This window comes from Halichoeres trimaculatus, unplaced genomic scaffold (assembly GCF_033239565.1).
Source record: "Halichoeres trimaculatus isolate MK-OKI-2021-1 unplaced genomic scaffold, fHalTri1.1 fHalTri1_scaffold_1, whole genome shotgun sequence".
NCBI lineage: Eukaryota > Metazoa > Chordata > Actinopteri > Labriformes > Labridae > Halichoeres > Halichoeres trimaculatus.
In genome coordinates, this window is record NW_027437179.1 from 24,511,630 (window position 1) to 24,537,907 (window position 26,278).

Genomic DNA, 26,278 nt, shown 5'->3' on the forward strand with positions numbered 1-26,278 from the left:
GAATCCCCTGCTATAAATCATGAAGAGCGGACCCTTTTATTCACTTTAGGGCTTTGACCTGTTGTTTTATGAGTGACAGCCAGTATGATAGGTATTACATTATAATGTTGAAATCAGAAGCCTGTGGCTCATCTTACCATTCTGCACCTGGTGATAGTTCCCTTTTTTTATGAAATAGAGCACAGCAGTGATGCAGAGCCATCCCTTGATTAGTCATACGATGTCCTAATGCTAACGTCCCTGCCTCCCATCTTTTTCCTCTTTCCCCCTTAATCCCCTTTCTATTCTGTATCATTCTCTCTCCCCCTCTTTCTCATGTTTTTGTTCCAGCGTCATCCCCCAAGGTGACATTTCGTCCTTCACAGAAGCTGCAGCTGTTCCTTGCTTTGTTCTGGAGGGCCTGAGTGTGGATAAGAGATGAGAGAGGAGATGCAGACCGGCGGAATAACGAAAGGGAGAACCAAGGGAGGAAATGAGGGTAAGAAAGAGGAGAGGACTGATTAGATTACGATGCAGGATGAAGGTATCTACAGTGTTGATGCACTGCACAAATCAGTCAGGAAACAATTACACATATTTGACGTGGTGCAGACGGATTTGCTCTGGTAAAATAAAACAAGATCAACAACATCTAGAGAAGTAGCTGTCTCATCAATGCTCACGTAGCAAAGTCATCTCCATTAGTGCTGATGATTAGCACTGTTATCTCATCACAGGGTGCCAAGAGTCAGGGTTCATCACAGTCATAACTAAATACTGCAAGTTTCTGGGACAGTTTCTGTATTTTTGGGATCAGAGAAAAGGAAGGTGGAAACAAGAGACAGGAGGGACAGCAGGAAAAAGACAGGTGTGGTCAGTGAGGGGCTTATGACTAAGGATGGGGGACATCTCAAGTTACACTGATTGTGACAAAGCGAAAATGTTTCCTGCAGATACTGTAGAAATACTGCTGTATTTTTGATGGAAGCACAGTGATGAGATTTTATCTCAAATGACTGTTCTTCACAATAGAAAAGTTGCAAAATTGTCATATATTATGATTGCATTTTCTTCTCAAACAGTCATCAAAGTTTCTCAATCGGTCTTAACGTAACATGAAACTGCTGTGTGAATGATTTGCATATAGAGGGTATTGCAGAAAAGGCTTTGGATTGTGTTACTGAAAAAAATGTGGCATTCATTCTCCTGCTTTATGCTCCTGCCCTTTTCCCCTCTTTTTTCATGCTTACGCTGATAAGTGTCTGAAAACGTTTCTTAGCAGGTAAAGTGCATCCTCAGACATGTATAATTCACATTTTCTCATACCCCTCACTCTGTGACTGGACAAATCAATACTTGAAAACAGCCAGTTCTTTGATCATGACAAATGTACAAACTGACACAGTGCAGCCATAATTTCTTAGATAGATCACCTTTTTAATACAGATTCTCTTCTGTTCTATATAATAACACATAATATAAATCTTATACAATACTATTGTTTCTCTATACACATTGTCAGTGTTGTACAGTACAGTGTACACACAAACAGTAACACAAGTACAATTACTTCTCTTTACAGTAACTTTCAACTCCTTAAGAGTTTATCACAATGGCTGATTTTCTGTCCGGCAGATGATTGTGATGACTTCAATTTTTTAAAACCCATAATAGACACCTCAATATTTACATCCCTGAAAAATGTACATGACTACACAAGAATCATTGTCTTCTATCTGGCTCACAAGTAGTGTAAAAGAGGTGAGAATGAGAGAGGAGAAATCCCAAACCCCAAGAGCTCTCCCATAAAAAGTGTGAAGTGTACTGTTATCTACTCACATAAATCTTAACCTACTGTAACACCCATTATACAACAGCTGATTGAGGGCTGGTTTATTGTTTCATTTCCAGCAAGTTTGGATATGAGACACAAAGCCCTGAGGAGAAAGAGAGACACATATATAAGTATAGTAATATGTCCAGGACTCAGTCCAGAAGCTGACAGTGGCCTGTCCACCACTGCAGTTGTCCAAAGTGCTGCTGAAAGCAGTGGCTCTGCCCCCAAAGGCTCAAAAAGCTTACACCAAGAATTGTCCCATGTCAGTGTTGGGGATCCTCTGACTATTGATGCTTTTTATCATCAGTGACACACTATTAATGAAAATTTTACAAAATGCTGCCCTTTTATTTCCACTTGAAAAACTGAAGTGATACAATATCAGTAGTGTAACAGTGAACTGTGTAGTTACAAATGCTCCTGGTAAGTTGCTTTGTTGTTAACAAGAATACTAAGTCCTTTCCCTTGTTATGCAAACCATTGATAGAAAACCTACAATTCTTTGTTCACATTCTGTTTTTGTTCACATCCTTGGGTCATTGCTTTGCTCATGATTTATTGCACATAATCTTAGACGCACACACACTCAAATGCACGCATGCAGACATCCAGCTCACACATCCTTATCTTCATCACCACAACTCTTAATCTTAAAGTTGATTGAACAAAAAAGTAAGTCATGCCTCAGAATTTGAACTTCAACACTTTCTGCAAAATCAAGGTCCTTAAAATAAAAATAAACCTTTTTTTTTCTTATTTTGCAGATTCCTGGTAGTTGAGCCTGTAAACTTTGAATCTGAATGCTTGCATTTATCCACTCATAATTCATTAAACTCTTTACAGTATATGCAAACACTATTACTCTGATACGTTGTTGTAAACATACAGCAGGACGCTCAGCACCATGTAATATATAAATAACTCTACTGAGGCATGAAAAAACAGAAACCCAGACTTCTAATAATGCCATTCTCACTGAGAATATCTGTGCAGGTAGATAGTGGTGTGCTTTCACAAATAATGACTAACTATTGATAATTAATAAGTGTTTATTTGTGTGTATGTATGTGCGTGTCTTTGTCTTTTTAACTGTGCATATATACATGCACATGCAAGTTGGAAGTGCACACGGGAGCAATAATTTATGCTTTGCTGTTATCTAATCCTTACTGTTCACATCGGCTGTACTGTAGTCTTTTCAGTAGCCATAGCTAGGGTGTTATCATGATGCTTGGTGTTTCCAAGGAAACACATTTTGCCACCTTGTCCGTCAGACAAGGACTAATGAGAGCATGTGAAAAGAGAGCAGAAAGAAGGGCTCTAATTAGAGACCCAGACTCACCTTCCCTACATGTAAATGGAACCACAGGTCATGGGATTTGTCCTGACCTTTGTAAACTACCTGGCTCTCATTTTCTCACATGAATATGCACCCAGTCCATCTATTGCAGATTGGTAGGATACATACAACTCTTCTTTTCACACTCACACCCACACATACAAATCAACAGCAGCCTCATTCCCTCACTGCCTCCGTGAGGCATCGATCCGTACCATCACTGGCCTCCACTCGTGGCTTACGGGTCTTCCTTTGACCTCCCCCCTCAACCCAAGAGTTATGTATAACTGTCCCTCCACTAGGAGCTGGGTCCACCTGAAGAAGGGACACAACCCTTTTCTTTACACGTGTTTTGAGGGCCCGGCGCAGCTTTTGCCTGGTGAAAGCGTAAAGCAGAGGGTGAAAAATAGTGGTTCCATATGCCATTGCCAGGAAGCAGAGGCGCAGCCGCACCAGTCCATCACTTGGACCCAAGCACAGGATCAGAACATTGACTGCAGACAGAGGGGCCCAGCAGCCGAGGAAGGTGGATATGATAAGCAGGGACATTTTGAGGACACGCCGTTGCCGTTCTCGACGGTCCCTGTGTCTGCGCACTGCTCTCCTCAAGGCAATGATTGCAGAAACTGAGGCCTGTACACCCATGGAGGAGGCTGGCAGAGGCGTGGTGGCTTGGGTGTGAGTCGAGGTCGAAGCTGGGGTCGGAGAAGCTGGGGTGGCAGGTGTGGTAGCGATGGGGGTGGTGGCAGCAGTACTGACAGTGGTGACTGTTGCACCACTGTCAGACATGCCCTGTGGCATGGAGGAAATTGCTGGAGGAGATGTGGGTGTTGGAGTGGGTGAGGGGATGAGTGGAGGGTGGCTGAGGTTTTGGTTCTGGTTCGAGGACACTACCTCTGTCGGGAGGCTCAGGTCCTTCCTCCTCCGCCTCCTGCAGCGTATCCTGCAGGTGGAGTCCTTGTTGCGTGTCCCTCTCATCATGTGAGAGCCGATGCGAATGTTTAGGGCCTGTAGAATCTTGGAGTAGGTGAACAACATGACAACCACAGCGATGAAAAAGCATGGCACTTGGAGTAACAAGTGGTAATACATAGCCAGGCCCGTGTAATACCCCTGCCCTCCTACACACAGCAGTGTCCTGTTCTGCCATACTGGAGGCAGGTGGTGTGAAGGGGAGGAAGGATGAGTTGTAGGAAGGGAGGAGGGGGAGAGGGAGGAATAAATTGGGCTCAGTCCAGTTGTGAGATCAGAGTAATTTTTCTGGTGTTCGGGCTCCTCATCCTCACTGTCCTCAGCTCTCGAAGAGAAGAAGTCCCCTTCAAGGAAGGGAAGAAAGAAAACAGCCAGAGACACAGCCCACACCGCAGCCAGAAGCAGTGCGGCGCGCCTTGGGGTCAGAAGGCGACTAGCTGGGCGAACTGAGATGTCGTATCTGTCCAGACTGATCACCAGCACATTGACTGCTGTAGCCACACTTGTGAATGTGACACAGGCCTCGTGAAAGCAGCACAGCGTCGCCAGGCTGCTGACTCCACTTCCATTTGCTGGTAGCAGGATTACAGCCACTGTGAGTGGCAGACACAGCACACAGACCAGTATGTCCAGCACATGGAGGTTGACTGTGACCAGGTTGCTGACTGAATCCACCAGATTAGACTGGGCACAGTAAAGCACAAGTACAGTCAGGTTGCTGCTGAAGCCCAACACCAGCTCCAGTATCAGCACAGTGGTCAAAGATACCTGGAAGCCCAGAGGGTAGGGCGTGCTCCAACCCTCCTCTGCTCCCACCTCGCCCCCTCCATCCAGCAGGCCTACCCCCTGACCATCGCTGGTCTCAAGGAGGTCACGATAGCCTTCGGTCTCCATTGACGCCACTGTACTCCTTCACACATAGCAACAGTGGCAGCCACACCTGACCATGCTCTGCTTTTTCTTTTCCTCTGGCTTGAACGCGGCAGTGATAAGGATGGTGGCAGATCTGTGGTTGACTCTGTGATAGAAACAGAAACAAGGGACAGAAAGATACAAAGCGTAAGAGAGAGACATAGAGAAATATCAAGGTGTTAGCTGTGGTCCTTTTCACATATTTACTAAAAAAACAACACTGTGCAACATGTACAAGGTAAAGATGCTATGAGGAGGATCTGTTTTGATTGGACTGCCTCGCCACCTTCTGGCCCAGAGTCTCATGCACACTGTCCTAATGACTTTGAGCGGGGCATGTGTTTGTTTTGGAATTAAAAGGAGATAGGATAAAAACAAATTTTTCTTGTTCAAGACAACTTTTTACCAGATACAGTTTGAAACATGTCAACAAGGGAACCTTGTAGTAGCTGGCTATATGCAGCGCTACCATCAGCCTGGTGCTCCGAAGTATCTGTAGGCTAATGTGATACTGACAGTTTGTAAGTAGTTTAGCAGCCATCTATACTTAGCGCAGCTGACAGCCCAGAGCTCTAAGACATGTCTGTAATGTGTAACGTTAGTGAATCCCGTTTATGTCCTGCCAGTCATCTACCAAGCAGAGCTAACGTAACCTTACTCTTCATGTTATTGATAGACTCAGGTCTGAACGGCCCACTGCAAAATAACTGCTGCATGTGGGTTGGAATAGACATTATCACCATTAGCTTAACCCCTGTTTTTCACCTTTAGCTCATGTTTTAGCCTTGAGCCCATGCACTGTCACCCTCCCGTTTAGCTTCCTTCAGTTCTTTTGTCATTTTTTGTCTCATAGTTAGGCTACTGCGTCCACTATCAGTACAGAATTAATCACAGACATTTTTTTCAGCAGAGAAAAACATGGATATCTCTTCTCACTACTAAACTTCGTCAGCCACCGTGGGGTTGTCATCGAGACCTAGATGTGCTGTGAATCAATCCGGTCCTGCCCAACCCAACCTGGGGGAAAGAAGTAGCATTTGGAAATAACCTGCATTATTGGTGCTGATAATCTCATTTTAAAGCGTGGATTATGATCAGGCATATATCTAGAAGGGAGACTTTTGCAAGACCACTTGGAAACTCCTTACAGCCCCTTTATATTGATCAGATTTCACAAGCTAGGGCATGACTTGATACAGCGTGGTGAAAGTGATCTTGGCAGTCAATTGGAGTCGTGGTTTAAGCTGCTGCTGATGACCCATTCTGTCTCCCTGAGCTCGAGCTGTTGGATAACAACATACTTTGCATAGACAACGGTAACAGCTCAGAGAGAATGGGAGCAGTGTGTCTCTTGGGGGACATTTGCAGGTATGAGTGCAATAAGCACTCAGCATGAACCTGAGCAGTCATCACAGTTTAACAAACCACTAGGGATTTATTCCCTGAGTGTGCTTACAGTTCATGCACCATGCTGGATCCTCTCGAAAGGTTGTAACCAGGCTACTCTTGGGCATAAATGCCAGAACATTTGATTTATTATCACATCACATGGGTCAAAATAGAGTTAATCTAACCTGCAGAGATAATCTGATCCCATATTTTTTGTCCAGATAAGCAGTTTGAGTAATAGCTAGCAGTTGTGCATTTAAAGATAGTCATATTATTGGCGTAAAAGCCGAAACCGATATCATCTTGCTTGCCTGGACTTACACTGCACTCTACCGCAGCACAGATTGTTTTCATTTATTAAAACCTTGTAATATTTTTCTTGAAACCTTTTACCATTAAATATATTACCGCCAACTACAATCTGTGCAGTGACAGGTGTACCCACTGATTCCATGTACTGGATTCCCACTGTGAAAAGACTGAAGACAACACTGTGTGTTAGGGCTGGGTGATATGGCCTAAAAATAAAATCTCTGATGTTTTCACAAAACATTGATTTAAGATTTTTTCACGAATTTTTTCCCCAACCTTTTAAAGAAAACAATAATTACAAAAGACACAGAAAACTCAAAACCAGTTTTATCAAAAACGTAATTAAAGTAACCTCTATTTGACTCTTAGAATCGAAGTTTCAGCTCTTCTTCTGTTTCAACAACTTCAATTTGCAGTTTCAAATAAGGCAGACATTCACATTGTAAGCTGCACTATTTTATACATTTTTAATTTAAAAATATTGCTAGGAAAAGCATGTACAGTACTGTTTTCAGAGCACTACAGCACTTTTCAGTTATATTCTACTTTAAATAATAAAAAACACTTTGTTTCTGTCTAGTTTTATTTTTTTAAAAGCTGTAGCCTGTTAATCCTGTAATTTTAATACAAACAAATAAGCAAAATTAAATGCTATTTATTCAAAAGGCTAGGCTAGGCTTGCTAGGCGCTGCCCTGTTGGCTATGGCTGCCTTTTGCTGCTGCTCTCTCCTCTTTGTCCGTTTCTTGTGGTTTTTTCGTCTCTCTTTCATAGTTCTTGTATTTGGAGTGGATCATTACTTTGTATGGCTCATTTGTTGGTCATGGACACCAAACTTTTTGTGGCTTCAGTGATATTTTCAATACTTTTTCTCCTGTGTTTGTCTGGTGATCCAACATGTAACCATGGCTGCATTGTTTACATGTGAACTCAGCGGTTAGCAGCCTGTAGCATGTCAATGCTAACTGATGTAAGGTCTGATGTCTTCCCACAAGGTGAGGAGAAGGAGGTGAGGACGACGTGCTGGTTCTCAGGTGTGAGCTAAAAAGTGACAACATGGACCTGTCCTTCCATCTATTGTTATTGGGGACGTAAGATCTATCTCCAATAAGATGGACGAGCTAGCTGTGCTAACCCAGCAACAGAGGGAATACCAGAGGGCAGAGTAGCATCATGCTATTCACAGACATGGCTAACGGAGCTGACATCGTACACCGTGTTGGGCGAGCTTTGCCTGCTGTGGGCAGACGGTATGCAGGAGACGGAGATGGAGCATGACTTAAGAGGCTCGGTCCTGGACCCTGTGGAGGTGGAGCTGGCTGAACTGGAGAATGATGGAGGGGCTGTCATCGTCTATTTTCTTGTGGACCTTATTGCACCTTCTGTACACTTTCTTGCTTTTGTTTTCTTGATTCCTGCTGTGACTTCAGTTTTGTTGTACTTGTTACAATGAAAATACAGTTCTATTCTATTCAAGTGTGGGCTCACAAAATTCATGCCTCCCTGCATAAGTCAGTGCCCTGTTCTGGGCACCCCAGTCCAAAAAGTCTGGTTCGCCCCTGCTTGTCAGAGCCCACCTTGATGCTGGTTGGTTATGTTGCTCTGCTCATCAGTGGATGGATTTATGCTGAATGGATGATTTAGTAGGTGGAACAGAGGGAGTTGCAGGAAAAGATAGGACTCAGCTTTCCCCCAGGTAAAAGTCAAACAACTTCTCAGTCATGTCTATCCGAGCAACGCACCTCTCCCTTCGATCGCCCATCGCTGTCCCGTCTCCCTCCCCGCAGTCTATTTTCACAAATCATGATTCTTCCATATCACCATAAGGGGGGATTTTCTTGAGTAGAGTGGGGATGCTCTGAGAAGAATGGATGTATATTTCTGTACTATCTAAATCTCAAAATGATCAGAGTATTATCTTTGAAGAGATATCTTTCTTTCGCTATATTTAGATGTATCTTCGATATATCACCCAGGCCTACTATGTATATAGGCCTCTGCCTTTTAGTACATGTTCCTCCATAGCCTGTAATCCATGTTGGAAATGCAAACATCTGTTAAAATCTAGTTAATGACACTGAAGATCCTCCTGTTAAATTGTCTGTATTATTTTACTCCACATGCATTATAAAACTGTCAGCCTCTACCAGAAAGACAACCAGGGATACAGAGACATTGGTGGGCTGGTAAGGAGACCGTGCACTGCATGTCAACATAGCAGGCCCCCAACTGAGGGTGGCAGCAGTTAATAGTTCTCACAGGGAGACGTAATGAAGACGAATGGATCAATGATGCACAGACAGTGGCACATAAACAAAGCTATCAGAGGAAGACCGGCTCCCCTGGCATCTTCTCCCTACACCCCCTCTTTTTTCATCTGCTCTCCTACAACCATTCCCGCTCTGTTCTCTTTTCAGCTCACTGGCTGAGACAGACTACTCTGCATGTGAAGAACATGTTCTTCACGGCTTGTTGGATATTTTCTTGTGCTTGGGATAGAATAATAAGTGTTTGTTGTTTAGATAAGAGCTTTGGTTGAAGTACAGTGAGAAAAACCTGCTCCCTGAGCCTCTGAATGAGGAGCTACAGGTGTGTCCTCATCGGCCGCATTGACCTTAGCCTCTCCTGTCAACCTTTTCTCTGCCATGGCTCTTGTTCGCACCCTCTCATTTGCCCTTTTCCCTTTGTGTTATTTCACAGTTTTTCCTCCTATTTGTCATGTGGAAAAGACCTCCGGGCAGAACAGGACTCAGCATGGACCAGTGGTCTATCTTAATCCACTAATGGGTTCCAAGGGGTTTGTGGTGTTGCTGGAACATTGATTTAAAGCATCATCGATCTGCCAATTTAACAAGCCTAAGGCAAGGCAGTACAGAAGCACACTCTATCTCATCCTCTCACGGGTACCTGCAGTCTTATTTTAAGCGCTGCATAAAATAATTACAAGCAAATTAGATACATTACCTTCCTTTAATCACCAACTGCATTTACAGAAACAGGCCAAACCATTGTCAGCTCAGGCTCAGGTCACAGTAATAGGATTCCTTTGTCATTAATAAAAAAAAAAGTTTAAAATGTATTCTTAGCATTCCCTCTATCCCTAAAATATTGTCGAAAATACCAATCTCAGTCGACTCCACCCTTTAGAATGACAAATGAAAGCATGAACAAGATTTAACAGACACCGACCAGAGAGTAAATAAGCCTGCGTTTGAGAACATTCACATGAAGCGCAAGTTTATTAGTGGACTATAAACTCATGAAATCATTTTCACAGGATGTGTTTAGAATGGGTGATAACATGATGTTTCTGAGACTCATGGCACAAAGAAACACTTTAGCTAGCCAATCACTTCAGCTTATCACAGAGGAAACTGACACGTCAATACTGCACTGATAAAATTGTGCGTTCAATTGCATTTGAACACTACAGTCAATAGATGTTTGGAACTGAATCACATGGTACAAATACATTAATAATTTCATTAATAATAACACAGACTGAAAAAGATTGAAAAATATTATTATCTGATCTATTTTTTTGGAATAACAGATAATCTGAAATCAAGAGAGGCAGACTCATTTGTTCTTTTTACAAGAGTTTAATTATACATGGTAATGTCTTGTATCTGATTTGATTAGTCACATCAAACAACAGGCTTTCAACAGTCCTGCTGATGATTATAAGGGGGTGTGTGCTGGTGAAATGAGCAGGCTAAAAGGCTTTCAACAAGAGTGAATTATGCTATTCTATGACTAAGAGAAACAATGAGCCACAATCAGTGGTGTGATAATGGATACTAAGTACTGTGTGATGAACTGTAAGAGATATGAAGAGCTGCAGATGAAACAGTGGAAAAGTCTGTGTTGGCATGTGGTTTAGAGGCAAGACAGAATGTCACAATCCCTTTATATGAACAGCTGTGTCTCTAACCTGCAGTCACTAAGAGTCACAACATTTTAGTATTCACAGCGCAGGAGGGAATAAGTGAATTAAAATGTGTAGGCAGGGTGGTGAACTGTGGGTCTATTTTTAATGACCACGAGAGCTGGTGACTCTCAGTGGAAAATCTGGCTCATTTGGATTAACAAATCTTTCTGATACAGTTTGTAGTCTTGGTGTCTGAACATAAAGCTGCAGAGAATCTGACTTCACACCCTGCAGTCTGCTGGAAAAATACTCAGCTCCAATACAATACATGTTGCCTGACCACACTGTGGTGTACATGTTACAACAAACTAGGATAAGTGTGTATTTGTGTGGCAGTTAGTGCACCTATTAGTTATATGTTGCAACAGAAAACTGCTGAGAGCAAAGAGAAACTTTAGCACCATGAATTATACCTGCTGGGAAGTCATAGGAAAGTCAGAAAAAAGAAAAGGGGGTCTTGCAAGCAAAATTACTGTCACATTGATGATATATTGGTAATCCCTGTGACCATCAAATGTTGACTTTTTATATTTCTGTTAAATAATCACAGAAGTAGAGTTGCTTTGTTTTGTTAATTGGTTCTGGTAAACCCATGTGTTTTTTTTTCTCAGTCATCAGAAATCAATATGACTACAATCATTATGAAAGCAAAATGATGTGGAAACAAATCCGTAATATTTGACTGGAGGCCTGACTTTGGCTTTACAGATGATTTCCTCAAATCCCAGGTCTCTTTGCTGCACTTCTCTGCTTTGCTCCAAAACAACAACAAATTGACAGTGTCCGAGACTACATAGCTTCCTGGACCTGTCCAGGTTATTACAGATGTCTGGTAGAAGATGACAGGTTGTCAAGCACCTTTGCCAATATCAGAGTACATGCTTTGCTACATCTTGTTTTCACTGTGAAAAGTTCAGTTTCTCTCCCTCTTTTCTAATTTGGCCTTTTCCTGTGCACTCTTGGATGCACTTTACACAAACACACACACACACACACATATACACTCCAAGCTCAACTGTGTGTTTTGTTTTTTGCCATTTCCTGCCAGAGGTCAAATTACAACTGCCCATCACAAAGACGAACAGTAACAGGCTCTCAGCCCTAAGTGTCTTCGACGGCACGACATAAGACTTTTCATTATGTTCCGTGGTATACTAGAAAACTGGGACAATCTGAGGAGCACCTGAATGCAACATAGTTACCATACCTTACTTGAATAGATATATACCTGTAGCTTTAGCTTTAGTAGCAACAAATGGAGCGAAGCCTGCAAGCTAGTTCAGGCAGACAACTCGAGCTGCGCTGCGTTGCACATATCACGTCTCACTTGTCATAACCATCTTTCATCTATTGCTGCATGGTCTTTTGACCCCAGCAACCGCCTTCACCAGGGGGGATTGTGTTCAGTATGTTTTGCTCTTCACTCCTCAGTGTTGCTATGTAAACTTATCTGTAAGGAGTGATGAGGCCGAAGCCTATTTGCTGCTAAATAAACAATTCAAACATGAGTTGTCTAACTAAACTACAGCTAGTGGCTGCACTGCAGCTTAGAAACAAGATATAACCAGCATTAATAATACGTTCGACTGTCTCCAAATTCTTGTGCCAGCTAGTAAGGGGGTATGGTGTTTTACACATGTAGTTATGTGTTATTTCTGCAAATTGTGCTCAGCCCTCTCCATTTTGCAAGACCCAGACATTGACCTTTAACCTTTCTCAAACGTGACATCAGCTTGGTCGCTGGTCAGGAGGGCCCCAGCTGTGAGAAATTAAGCACTAAAAAATTGCAACCAAAAAAATCGTCAACCTACAGTTCTGTGACAGTTCACTTGAGACTAGCTGCAGAAAGACCAGAAACCACATATACACCAAGCCAAAAAAGAAAATCAGACATCTACAGCATTAAGCATACAGTCTGGTTCTAAAAATTGGGTCTGAATACGTCACTCTTTTATCGGCACACACTGTATGGGGACACAGCTCAGCTGACCGTCAGCTGGGGTGGCAGTAGCTCAGCCTGTAGGGATTCGGCTGGTCGCTGGTTCAAGCCCAGGTGCAGAGCAAGATTGGAATTGGGCTGATACCTGGGGAGGTGTTTGCTTACATTCCTGAGCACTTTGGGGTGCCCTTAAGCAAGGCACCAAAACTCCCAACTGCTCAGGTGCACGCTGAAGGTGTAGCACCATTACTCTGAGCTCGATTAGTGCATTTTCTGTGCAAAAGTGCTGTTTGTGCATGTGTGTGTATATATAGCATGTTCAGAGTGTAAAAACAGAATTTTCCCTAAGGGGATTAATAAAAAAGTAAAAAAAACAAACAAACAAAAAAAACCCTGTAGCTGTTAGGCTAAAAGCCCACCTCTTTTTAAGTGCCATGAGAGACTACGTCTTGTTCATATTTTATACAGTCTATGGTCAGGTAACATTTAAAACTGAAACGATTCCATGAGTAATTCGAGGCACTCGATTACAAAAAACAATCAAGGAATGTTCTCTGCCTTGAGGATTTGTTTAATTTTAAAGAAGATCAAAGAGTATAAGTGTTTTAGAGTGCCCTCTCTCATAAATCAGGTCAATACCTTGTTTTTTTAATATAACACAATAAATAGCCTTATGATATTTATCTAATTTACATGACAGGATGTCTTTTGTACATCGTTGGGTTCACATTTCCCCTCGCGGAACTTCACTGTGTGCAAAAGAGTACGTGATCTTTAGCGGCCGCCTTCACAGACACACTAACACATGTGCACATTTACACACACACAGACAAGCTCATTCCGTGATGGTAAAACCACAAGAAACATCTCCCAGCTTTCTCTGTGAAGATGCAACACTCGCTCTCCTGCGCCCCCCTCCCAGCTGCCGACAACGTTGCCAACCCCCAAGACTGTTAACCTAGGGGAAACACTGGTGTGATATTACACACTTTCTGTCCCTCCTACGATGCTATTCCTCTCATCTTCAACGTCCACGACCGTTACATGCAAATGACTTGATATGCAAATTAGTTGATTACATCAATTAGTGTTGTAGATAATCTGTAAAACACAGCATAGAAGAGTGAAGAAGATGAAAAAACAAAATTATAATAGAGCTAACTGGGCAGTTGTCAAGTTTAGATCACAGGTCAATGAAGGATAAAATATCAAGTAGTAATGGAGCCGGGCTGCACGGTGGTGCAACAGTTAGCGCTGCAGCCTCACAGCAAGAAGGTCACCGGTTCAAATCCCCACCTCGGCCGGTGGGTCTTTCTGTGTGGAGTTTGCATGTTCTCCCCGTGCATGCGTGGGTTCTCTCCGGGTACTCCGGCTTCCTCCCACAGTCCAAAAACATGCTTACCAGGTTAATTGGTCACACCAAATTGTCCCTAGGTGTGAGTGTGTGCGTGCATGGTTGTCTGTCTATGTGTCAGCCCTGCGATTGACTGGCGACCAGTCCAGGGTGTACCCTGCCTCTCGCCCAATGATTGCTGGGATAGGCTCCAGCCACCCGCGACCCTGTAACAGGATAAGCGGTATAGAAAATGGATGGATGGATAGTAATGGAGCCATAAGTGCTCCAATACAGCAGGGATCATCATTTTAGTCTGAACACTGCAAAGACTCAAAATCTTTCAAGAATGTCTTATTCCTAGTCAAAATGTCTCATATCTAGTCAGATCACACAGAACTTAAAATTTATCACCCAAAGTCACTTGATTTTACACTTGCCTGAAACAAATTTTCATTTGAAAAATAACTGCTCTTTAACTGAACAAACAATTGTTTTATCCGATTACTCGTTGAATGGAATACTCGAATACTAAAATATTAGATAGCTGCAGCCCTAGTAGCATTTGTTTAATCATAGTAAAAAACAAAGATCAACAAAGGGACAGTCCTCACCTCAGAAATCAAATTCATGTAGACCATAAGGGTGGGAAAATTTTAAAAAGCATGTCGATCCAAACATTCTAAGGAGGGATATTTCAACAGCTGCAAATCCAGTTTTACCAGGTGCTATGATGCTAGTATTCATAAGCAATAGACTCCTGGCCTCTAATATTGACCACCTTTGGCAGTCCTAACTCAGTAGAGTCCATGGTTATCACGACCACTATAGCCTGTTTTATTACCAAGAAATAAAACTTTACTGTGCAACTTTACTGTAAGTGCAGTGATTTGGTACTTGGCTTATTGTCTTCCTTCTGTGTTTTTTCAAACTTCATGTTCTTATTTATGACAAAAGCTTTTGTTAAAATACCAAGATAATGTCTATTTCTTCATAATCCTAGAACAAAGTTTGCCCCTGCCTTTTTGAGTTAGAGAACAATCCAGACTAGAGCTGACTTTGACAAACTACATGAAATCTTCAACACACCGTAATGTCATTCCTGTGATCCGGCCTGGGTGGTCAGAGGTACACTTCACTTATTTCACACAAGATGCACCTACAATATCAACTGCACTTCCAGGCCAGTGCACCTGTCCGATAAGCGGCATGCACACATCTCCGAGCATGTCTGAACTGAAGCAGAAGGGTTTTATTAAATCTAGTCTTTTGTGTGACAACTGCTGTCCATCCTGCCGCTGCGTGTTGAAAAGTGCTGATGCTGCACCAGGCCTGAAGGCACTCTTCTGCTTTTGCCTAAGTCCTGGGCAATTTTAATGTGTTCAGTAGACGTGAGACTTCTGTTTGCTAATTATTTAAATGTAAGTGTGTGCCCACTTTATGTGCTTAGGTTGCATATTTTTAAGACTACCATGAAATTATAAAAGAAAGGAAAAAAAGAAATGCAGACTTTATTTTTCAGGTATTTCTTGATATTTCTTCTTATCTAATGTGAAAATTGTTGTTTAGTTGAGCACCCTTCACGTTAAAGTAAAGTCACACAATGTTTTGCTGGAAAGGAGTTCTTATTTTAATCACTCTACCTGCTGCTGTTGCGGTTTGTATTCAGCAGTTGGAAATCATCCAGCTACTCAGTGAGCTTCTGTGCTCCGGTCCACCTCAGGGACAGGAACCGTCACTTTTGTTTACACCAGGATAACAAAAGCAAAAGTAGATGTATTTTTCCCCAAAAAATAGATTGGAAAAATAAATGACTGTGACAGCAACCAAGGCCTGGTTGTTCGGATAACAATGGAGACCTCTGCAAGAGGGCACTGTATCTGACTACAGATGCATCGTGATGAAAGTGTAGCAGCATTGTATTATGGTTTATTTAAGGTTACGGTCGTGGAGAAATTGTTATCTGCACCTCTTTTGATGACTTTCCTCCTTTTTTTAACAGTAAAATGTCAGTGTCACATGTTGGGACTAGAGAGAAGCCTGTGCTCTTTTGATTCAATGGGACTGACACCAAAAGCTGACATTTGGGGAAGAAAAGGATACAGAGGAGAGTGACAGGAAATAAGGGGGAGTAGTGAAGGAGAAAAAGGGGGAAACGAGAGAAAGCAAACAGGATGATGGCGCATGCAGCACGCTGACTCATAGCTGTCTTAGGTATTCCTGATGTCCGCAGTGAGACAATCGATCAAAGGCTTAATTTTCCCACTCAATTCCTCCAGCAGCGCTAACAGCAAGCAACCACCAGCTGGGCAGCAGCATCCCTGGCAGGCTCCCAGAAATCCAGCTTGGCGTGGCCAACAACACAACTTGCTCAGTGAGAGCAACAACATCACACTGTATCAAATCTTTCTGATCCAGTAACCTTCAGGAACTTCAGGAGAACTGGAGTTTGAATAGTAGAGTATCCAAGATTCTGAATACTGTATGTTTATGGCACCACTGACTCCCGCAGTGTTTCAAGTAATACCCCCCCCCCCCCCCCCCCCACACACACACACACACACACACACACACACACACACGCACGCACACACTGATGTAAGGCAAAACAACACTTATGGCTGTAAATTTTTAATATGGTCAAACATTACTCATACCAAGTCTTAAGGAGACTCTTAATAACACCTTGGACATGCGATGTATCGTTCTCTGCCAAACAGCCACCCACAGAGCCACCCACTGCCAGCCCACATCCCTGCAACCTCTCCCCGCCAGCATGCTTTCTGCAGATACAACGCAAGATGGATTGCCGGCCGAGGTGAATGATATCTTGTGTGCTTAAAAAGTGCTGAATCCTATCCACACTTTTGCGTGAGACAAGTTCACGACAAAGGGACCGCTTGGTAACGGGAGGTTGGATGAAAGCGGGAGGTAGGCGTGTGAGGGAGTGATGGATGGGGGGGGGGCTTAGGGGCGTGCAGATGGATGCTGAGCCGTGTGCTCGCTGGAGGGGAATGTTTGTTCCCTGCTCACTACCTCTATCCATCTCTCTTTTGAAAAGTCCCAGATGCACAGCCTCCTCTCCCCTCCACACCATCTATCTTATCTCAAACTCATGGCTCTTTGCTTTTACATGGTGCAATATCTTTGTGTAATCCCTCTAGATTGTCTGGGGGGACTGTTCTGTGACTTTTGGAGGTGGCTGTTCATGATGCAACAGCATATAGCTTTTAACAGATCCCTGATTTAAGAAAACGTAACAAATAAAGATGTCTTCTCATAAAATGAATTATGGCAGACTGCTGCCATAACATCAAGAAGAAAGCTACTGAGGGGCAGGTTAATCTATATCCTGGAACATTTAATCTGTAGGAGCTGCGCAGAAAGAAGACCCTGGTTTCAAGACAGATCTGATCTATAGCCTGTGAAGCATCATTATGGCCTAACAGGCTGTTGATGGATTTCTTTCAGCTCCAACATTTGTTGAGACACTATTTAATGTCTTATACAAGGCTATGACGTTGAAGGCCTGTAATTTTGCTATTACACTATTACATGCCCCACCCACCAGAAAGGACTAATCAAGGCTTGCTTTCATACAATTATAGGTCTTAAGACAGAAGAAATCAAATTCAAGGCTTCAGGGCTTGAACAAGCAGATCTTTTGTTATGTAAAAAATGATTGTGAAAGCTGTTCACCAGCCCAATCAAACAGAATAGCCATGATTAGTGAAGATGATGATAAGACAATGTAACTAGAATAGAGAGGCAGCATCACTTATTACTATTATACCTGTAAGAACTCTTACTGCCATTATGTTGTTTCAAAGGATTGGCTATGATTATCTATGCCCCCCTTAGATATTAACAAAGCTTGTCTTCAGGAGTTCACAAATTGTCCAATCATAGTCACTTATGTGGCCTTTTCCTGCACCCACACAAGCCGATTTGTGTAGTGTTGGTAGTGCTGTGAATAAATAGTTAAGTCACAGAGTGGGCTCTGTGGTCGCTTCAGTGCCTCTCTGGTGACAGAGCACCAGACCAGCAGTTGTTTGTGTGATAACAAGCCTGACTGAGTAAAGGCTGTGACCTGCACCCACATGCACAGACATACAATCATGTGAATACACAAACACATACAGAGACAAGGCAAATCTCAAACAGAACATGTTGACTCAATACGATGGACGTTCTTATCTTTTCCCTTTCCTTTGCTTTATTTCAGTAAGAGGTAGACACTCTTTACTTTTAAGAGTTGGCTTAAAACTTCTCTCTTTGATAAAGCATATAGTTATAGCTGGCTCAGGTCTGGGCCAGCTTGTATTTATGCTCTAGGCTTAGACTGCAGGGGAGCTAGCACAATGAGCTTCTGTTTTTGCTCTCTCTTATATTTACTTGTCACTAACTTTAAATCATCATGTCCCATTAGAGTAACTGACCATATATCTTTCAATAGTCCCTGAGCTCCCATGATTTTTAAGTTTCTCTGGATCCTTGGTGTAGTCAACCTGCTGCTGTAGACCTGCCAAATGCCAGTTGCCACAAATATCAATAGTCCCAACATCATATGCTACAATTCTATGTTCATTTTAGAACAGTCTCACTCAAACTACTATTAGTGACATTTTTATGCTCCTATCTTCTTTGCCAACGTTGTATAATTATAAATGCTAATGTGAGATCTAAGTATTCAGATCAGTCTATTAGCATTTATTTGAAGTTCCTGCTGTGAGGAAGGCAGTGGAAAACAGCATTCAACTCCCCCAGAAAACCCTCAGATAATGCCCTTTGGACTTTCCAATGTGCTGCAGTTTTTCCAAGAGGCATTTGTTATCGATGTTCTTAGGGACATACTTGAGCTGAGCGTGTAGGTATACCTGGATGACATTAAGACTCCTTTTCAAGAGCTACACGTCGTTCGCTGGTGTTACTAAATTAGTTGTTGAAGTACCAACTGTATGTCTGTGTATGTCAGCAGATAAATTTTTTCCATGCCTCAGTTGTAAACTTTTTTGGGTATGATGTGTTAAAAGGCAGTGTGAAGATAGACCCAAACATGGACAAGGCAGCACTGGGTAAGCAAAACACGACTCTGTTTAACAGGTCTTGTGCTCTTTTGAATTTTTAGGGGCTTCAGATCTCTAGCTGCTCCTTTTTCTGCCTTTACCAAGGGCACAGCCTTTCAGTTATTATGGCCCCCAGGCTTAAGAGGCCTCTGTGGAAGTGAAGATTTACCACTGCATCGGTCTTCGGCTCCTTGCTGCCAGCCAAGAGAAATTATGATGTAGGCAGCAAGGAGCTTCTGGCAGTAAAGTGAGCCTTGGAGGACTTGTGTCAATAGGTTGAGAGTTCTGGGCATCTAATACCTAACCCTTACTAAGCTCGATGGACCCTCTTTTGTCTTCTTAAGCACCATAGTCTTCTTCATGTCTACCTTCGAATTTCAAGCATCTTCTGGAAAGCATTCATAGTCACTGGGTTTCGTTTCAACCCTAGCTCTTTGTGTTGTCTCTTTTGGCATACCTGTCCATCCCATGTGTTCATTATAGGGAGTGTTTCCTGTGAGTTTAATTTCAATCAATCAATCAATCAATCTTTATTTGTATAGCGCCAAATCATAGCAAACGTTATCTCAAGACACTTAATAAAAACATTTAAAGGTCTAGACCTGTAAATGTTAATAAAATTTTATTAGCAGAAACCCAACATCAAGACAAGATAAGGAGTCTTATCTTATCTTATCTTAATCCACCACGAGTACAGGACGTTGCAGCATTTAGCAAGTTACAATGGCAAGGAAAAACTTCCCTTTAACAGGCAGAAACCACGGACAGAACCAGACTCATGTTAGACAGACATCTGTCTCGACTGTGTTGGAGTTAGAGAGACAGATAGAGGAGAGAGAGTGGGAGAGAGAAGTATGGAGAGAGGGGGTGTGTGTGACAGAGAGAGAGGGATACACACATGCGCGCGCACACACACACACACACACACACACACACACACACACACACACACACACACACACACACACACACACACACCAGCTTTCTGACCAGCTGTAGCAGTGGTTTTGTTTTGATCATTTTCAGTTCATCAAGTGTAAGCCATGTTTCATATTACGTAATTCCAACTCAATGTCTGTGCTGGATACGCCTTAATATTCCTCTTTCTTTCTATCACTTCTGCAACTCTGGGCCAGGAGGATCAGTCTACACGCCATGTGAAGTTTCTTGCAGTCCGCGAGAATAACAGCTAGTCAGTAGATCCTGAAAAAGCTTTTCAAAGCCTGAAAAACATGACCCTAATAGTGTAATACAGATGATCTCAAATTAAGCTGTAGTATTGGCAAGATATTTTATAGATTAGGAAGGTCACACCAAATTTAGAAGTTTTTAGAGCTTCACTATCACTGACAGCTGATAGTTTTGCATCAGCTGCCAAATATTTGACCATTCTCTTTTTTCCTACATGAAACTAAAACAGATGTTAATAAAAAGACAGTGCAGAGTCCTTGATGTCTCTTTAGAGTGAACTCTAGACCAACTCTAGATACATATATGTTAAATCTTCTAAAGGTTGCTGTTCTAAGGATGATAATTCCATCAACAGTTTTCAAAAGTTAAAATTTTGGTGCAATTTCCCTTGTTATTTGTCTGATTCACAAGAGGCAAGGTTCATACGGTTGGCACTTTGTCTCCCAGGCAGGTCCAGTTGATTGCAAAGCCCCCAACCCAACAGAAGTGATGCCAGTAGCGCAGCCTCTCAGAGTGAACAAGCAAATGTAGATAATCAAGGAAAAATCAGAGTTTGCTCCTGAACTAGAGACTGTTTTTCGGTCAGGTCAGGTTAAACAGTGATAGTCTTATAGAGAAAGACAGCGCCAAAATCATAGAGGTGGGGCTACCACAGATTTTACTAACTTTGTAATAAGTCTCATTTTCATCCATACATACTCGCTTTAGTGAATGTCTAAACAGAATTGGAGCACCCAACATATGACCAGCATAGCTAGGGGTGCATTACCTTGACGTATTGATTTGAGAATTTGATAGTTATTTTGTGTAATCTCAAGTTGAGCAGCTGCAGAGAATAATCCATTTCCCTCCTCAGTCTCTATTTTGTCAGGTGTACACTATGACTTGAATGTCAGTTAACTTATTTGGATTCTAAGTTAACCCTGCTTACAAATATGAAGGAAAGGACAAGAAAAATCTAACATATAATTTTGTTAAGAGATTGTTTTTTTTTCTTCAGAGGTCACAGTTTGAGCAGTAAACTCTCAAACCAAATCTAACCATGACTATGTACATGATTTAGAAATAAGTGGGCAGTTTTCTGTTCTTTCCATAGACTACAAGGGAAAGAAGAAAAAACTGTTTTTAAGTGTGAGTCATGTTTTTGTCTCATAAAAACAAACTTGGATAGTTAATTTGCTTCCTTACAAAAACTATTGCAAACGTCTTAAACATGTCTACCAACAACATACATGCTGCAGTACTTAACAAAGATCTATGTGTATAACTAGAAAATAATTGGCAAGAATGTTTCATACTTGTCTCCATGCATGATCACAAGAAGAAGCCAAACACGTCTCTGTACTGCCATCAGTGGTCACAAACCCTTCAGGATACCTCTTTTGAGGCACTGGGTTCACCCTGAGTTTAAATTGAATCAAACCCTCATTCAGCAGATCAATGCCAGCAGGGAGAAAAGGTCCAACATGAACCGTAAGAGGTTTCATAGATTATTGGACTCAGAGTAGATGAGGAGGTTTGAAAACTTAAAAAATGGATTTGATGGTAATGGAATGAAAGCGAGGGAGTAAGTGGTCCGGATTGGGTACCAGAAAAAGAAAGACTGAAGTTGTCTGCAGTAGGTTAAAATGATTAAGCTGTATCACTCCAGAAGGCAATTAGAGCTCAATTCATGCCATTTATCTCCCACAGACAGGACATCATTGGCCAGGAGAGAGGAGAGCACCACTCCAAGTATCTGTACTTTCAGAACTAATGACAGTCAAGGACTAACCTGAGGGATAGTGGACCAATAGACACATAAATACAACCATATTTCATATGCTCCATTAGAAAACCAGGGGGGATAAGTAAATGAGACTCATTCACACCTACATCTAAAAAGAGTGCGTTGTCAACTAATAAACCAGATGTGTTTGCATCGCTTAAATGAACATGTTCTCACACCATAGTTTACCTAATACTTAATGAATTTGCAAGAAAGTAACTGGAAAGCTGTGGAGTGTTTATGATAGGCCATCTGAGCCCATAAAGCTTTTTGTTTACAGGTCCCTTTGCTTGTCTCCTTCCTCTTGGTGGCCTATTTCATCCTGGTCACTCCACTCTGAGTTATTGTTCCACATTTTTTCTCTGCTTTCTCCTGACGTACCTTATATTTGCTTTTGTCCTGTACATTTCAGCTCTATATGTCCCTGCACTTTGAGAAATACATTCATTTATATTCATCTTGTCGGATTAAGTGCAGTGAGCTGTCATACACACAGTAACCACAGCTGGGCTTACATTAAGAAAATGCAGTCCCAGACTTTAGGCCAATCAATCTAGTGGAAAGGCTTAGGTTTTTTTTATCTTGAATTTTTGTCTAAGACTAAAGTTCAGAGGCTATTTTGCATTAAAACTTTTTTGCAGGCCTCACTTTCTGTCTTAGAATAGAGCGAAAATTGTTCTGAAGGAACTCAAAGTCACTGTTTGAATTCATTAAATACAGATGAACCCTGTATTGTGAGGCTTCTACAGAACTGGATGTTGTTACGTCTGCAGTGGCTTGTTCATTCAGTATCTGCTTTGTTTGCCGTCCAGACATTTGTTTTAAAGATTCAATAAAATGTTTGAAATGACAGCTTGAAGATTTCAAATGCCAATTAAAAGCATATAAAATAAAAACCAAACACATTCTTAGTCCTTTATTTTAACCCCTTGCTGTCCCTTACTGTGTTTTTGAATTCGTACAGATGTTTAATTGAGAGGAGATTGTAAATTTGAGTTTAGTACATGCAATAGTTGTAACTAAGTTACATAAGAAGTTTATCCTCTGACCATTATATTGTGTCACAGTGGATCTGATAAGATCTTTGGTATGTGTATAATATGAATCAAATGGTAATAATGAGTTACAAAGGTCATTTCAGCTGCAGCAAAACCTGAGGATGCATCGCAAATTTGCAAGATCAAAGGAAATCAAAGGGTTAATTTAAAAATGATGTAGCTTTGTCAACGATGTGCTGCACACCTTACAGGAATTAAATGTACAAGAAGAAGGGTTCAAAGCAGGTAAATCACATCCAAAACTAATCTGACACAGACAAGCAGCCTTATTCAAACTTTTCATTACAATGAAGAAGCTCTTACATAAATCTTCCTTCGCTGTTGATGTCCCATAATAACCACAGTGAGACCATCCAGCTCATCTCCAGTGCTCTCAAAAGGAAACAACACCTTTCAACCAGCTCATCACATCAGACATTAAGTATTCATAAAACAAAGTATGACAGCCTACCTCAGCATGCTGCTGCATCGAGCCTGACAGTGACACGTGTGGAGGAATATTTCCTCACCAACAGCATCAAAGCTTCTCTTTAAATACATGCACACAGATGCACATAATATACAATGACCCACATGCAAAGCAAACACACAGGCTGCCTCAGCCAGTCAGAGTGAATGGAAATGAGCAATATGCTAAAACAACCACCCACAGCAAGGAGGATTCATGGAAACAAACACACATGTATGCAGTGCTTGGCATCATCTTTGTAAAACTCTCATTAAAAAAATCATTTAGGGGGGAACAGTTCACGTGTCCAGAAAGTCAAAGCTTCCAAGAAGCTTCGGTTAACAATAAAAAAAAAGGCATCTCAGTGCCTTGTCTGTACTGTAGAGTTAAAAAGACAATAAATGTTTTTTTTGCTAAAGAATTATTTATGTCATTATTTCAAGCTACATTTCTATACGCTTCATTCATGTTTCAAATATAGCTTCATATTAGAAAGCACCCATGGTCTCAAGTTACATAACCAAATAATAACACTGCATCAGTACTGTGGGCTTAATCCTATTAAAATTCAGGAATTATGTAAAATTGGAATAAGAACCATTAAAGAGAATATTAAATGTTGTAGGGCAATCCAATGAGCAGGGGGGAAGCTCTGAGGTTATGTGGGCAAATGAAAAAAAAAAATCTTAATGTATGCTAAAAAAAAAAAAAAGAACAGAAACTTTAACAGAGAATCCAAGACCTCCTGCGGAGTACATCCCCCCAAATCAGAACAGACTTCTGTTACTTTATTTATTCGGTATTATTGATAAGGAGGATGATCCTAGCTTGTGTTGTACTTGCTCTCTGATGTACGTCGCTTTGAATAGAAGCATCTGCTAAGTGAATTGTAGACGATAAAGCACTGTCAATGAAAACACTGCTCAGCCGCCTTATCACCTTCCAACAAACATTTCAAGTTCATCAACCGCAGAACAAGGATCGAAACTGCTGCCACACACGGCGAGACGAGACTAGAATGCTTATGTGTGCGTAAAGGTGCCCAAAATAACACGAAGCTACCACTGACAGAAACCGAGAGCTTTGTTAACGCATGTAACATTTAAAACATACCTGAACGCACAAGACAAGCTGATAAATGCAAATGTCCTGACAAGCTTCAAAGAAATTCATAAATCTGTTTTGCAAGTCTGAGTAATGAAGGTAAATAAATGCAAAGCAATCCAATAACAATCCATCAAATCCAGCCCTCATGGGGTTACCTTAGTTAAAAACTGACAGGTCACGTATTACGTGTAACAACTGAGTATGATTATGACATTTAGTATGAAAACACAAGTTGCTAAGTAAAGCATTCCTCTCAAAGACGACCAGACGGGCCACCTGCGTGTCAAGCGTGGCGCATCCATGTGACTGAAGCACATCAACAATCACTGAGGGTCCTTTGGAAATGGGAGTCTTGAAGGATCGAGATTACTATGAGCCCTATTGGATCAAAGCAGGTCATTAAAAAACTGTTTCTTCAAGCCATCAGATGTTCTTTTTGTTTTACTTTCTAATGTACATGTTTTCTTTTTGTTAACGCACAGATTGAGGATTTTTAAATGCTCAAAAACTGTTTTGTTTTGTTGTTTTTTTCTTATCGTATGGGCACGTTTATGGTTTTATGATATCCACAAACGCATGCGAGCGATTAAAGTCACTATCGTCCGGAAGCTGTTTCCTAGCCCATCAGAAGTCCTTGTTTGACTTGCAGGTGATTTCTTATTGTCACCGCTTGTCGGGGTTCAAATTAGGTTTGGACTGTCGATCCCAACATGCCTGACATTTTGCAGGAGACTGCTTTCTCTCCGAGAGCCAAGATCGCTTTCAAGTAAACTGGCAATACAGTATATGCACATGTAGTAAAGACCAGATGAAAAGCACGATAAAGCTCTATTCTTGACATTAAAGAAGTAAAGTGTTGCATTCTAGTGTTAAACTTACCAGTTTGGTGAGCGGGAATTCCCTTTACATCCTACTGCAGGTGTCGGTGCGCTGCGCTATACCTCTAACACTGGACCCGGATTCACTCCAACGCTCCAGGACAGCCGACTGTCAGCCAGAAACGTGACCAGAATAATTTGCCTCCGTTTTGTCATAAATATTATAGCGGGAGGGGGGAAAGCCCTCCACGGTTGCGGATACAGCAGCACCGGCAGGTTTCTTTTTCCCCCCCTTTATTCTTGTCAAAGCTAATTTCACAGTGTTGGGGCGTTTTCTTTCTTTCTTATAATCCCCCACTCAGCCCGGCGCGCTACACCTGTCCACTTGTATGCAGAGGACCTGTACAGCATCCCACTCTGGCAGAAACCAAACGCATGATTATGCGCTCACCGCTTGCTGGAGCGCAGTCGCTCCATCCTAGCGACCAATACGGTGATCTGGAGGAGGAGGGGGAGGGATGGAGGGAGGATGAAGAGAGATTTTTGTAGGAAGGGGGAGGAGACAGGGATGCGGGAGGAGGACTGGGTGGGGGGCGGGATGGGTAGTTTTTCACAAGGACGACCTCAGATTCCTCAAGGGTGAACGCTCCTCTTCAACGAGATTTCCCAATTACTTCATCCGGCCCCTTAAAGCGAGTTGTCACACTCTTCACCTGATGTAACTCAAAGGAAAATGTCTGGATTCGGGCTTTACTTGATCAATTCAGTCTCCCCTGCTGTGGAGGAGGCTTCTGTATGCTCTGCTGCACTCTCAGTGTCGGACTCTAAATTTCCATGTGTCGACTTCATCGCTGCTGGTTTAGGGGCAGATTCATGAGGCT

At 42.0% G+C, this 26,278-nt stretch overlaps 1 protein-coding gene across 1 annotated transcript; it reads right to left on the bottom strand.

The window, feature by feature from the left end:
* Nucleotides 1-1,393: 1,393 nt before the first annotated feature.
* On the bottom strand, nucleotides 1,394-25,878 carry LOC141790955 (G-protein coupled receptor 22-like). Its single transcript, XM_074671126.1, has 2 exons — nucleotides 25,459-25,878; nucleotides 1,394-5,145 (listed from the first exon to the last, which is right to left on the bottom strand). Exon 2 carries the CDS (start codon nucleotides 5,019-5,021, stop codon nucleotides 3,333-3,335), a length of 1,689 nt encoding a protein of 562 aa, XP_074527227.1. The 5' UTR covers nucleotides 5,022-5,145; nucleotides 25,459-25,878; the 3' UTR covers nucleotides 1,394-3,332.
* Nucleotides 25,879-26,278: the final 400 nt, after the last annotated feature.

Coding starts and splice junctions, on each gene's coding strand:
- LOC141790955 (XM_074671126.1), bottom strand. CDS start 5,021: ATGGAGACCGAAGGCTATCGTGACCTCCTTGAGACCAGCGATGGTCAG.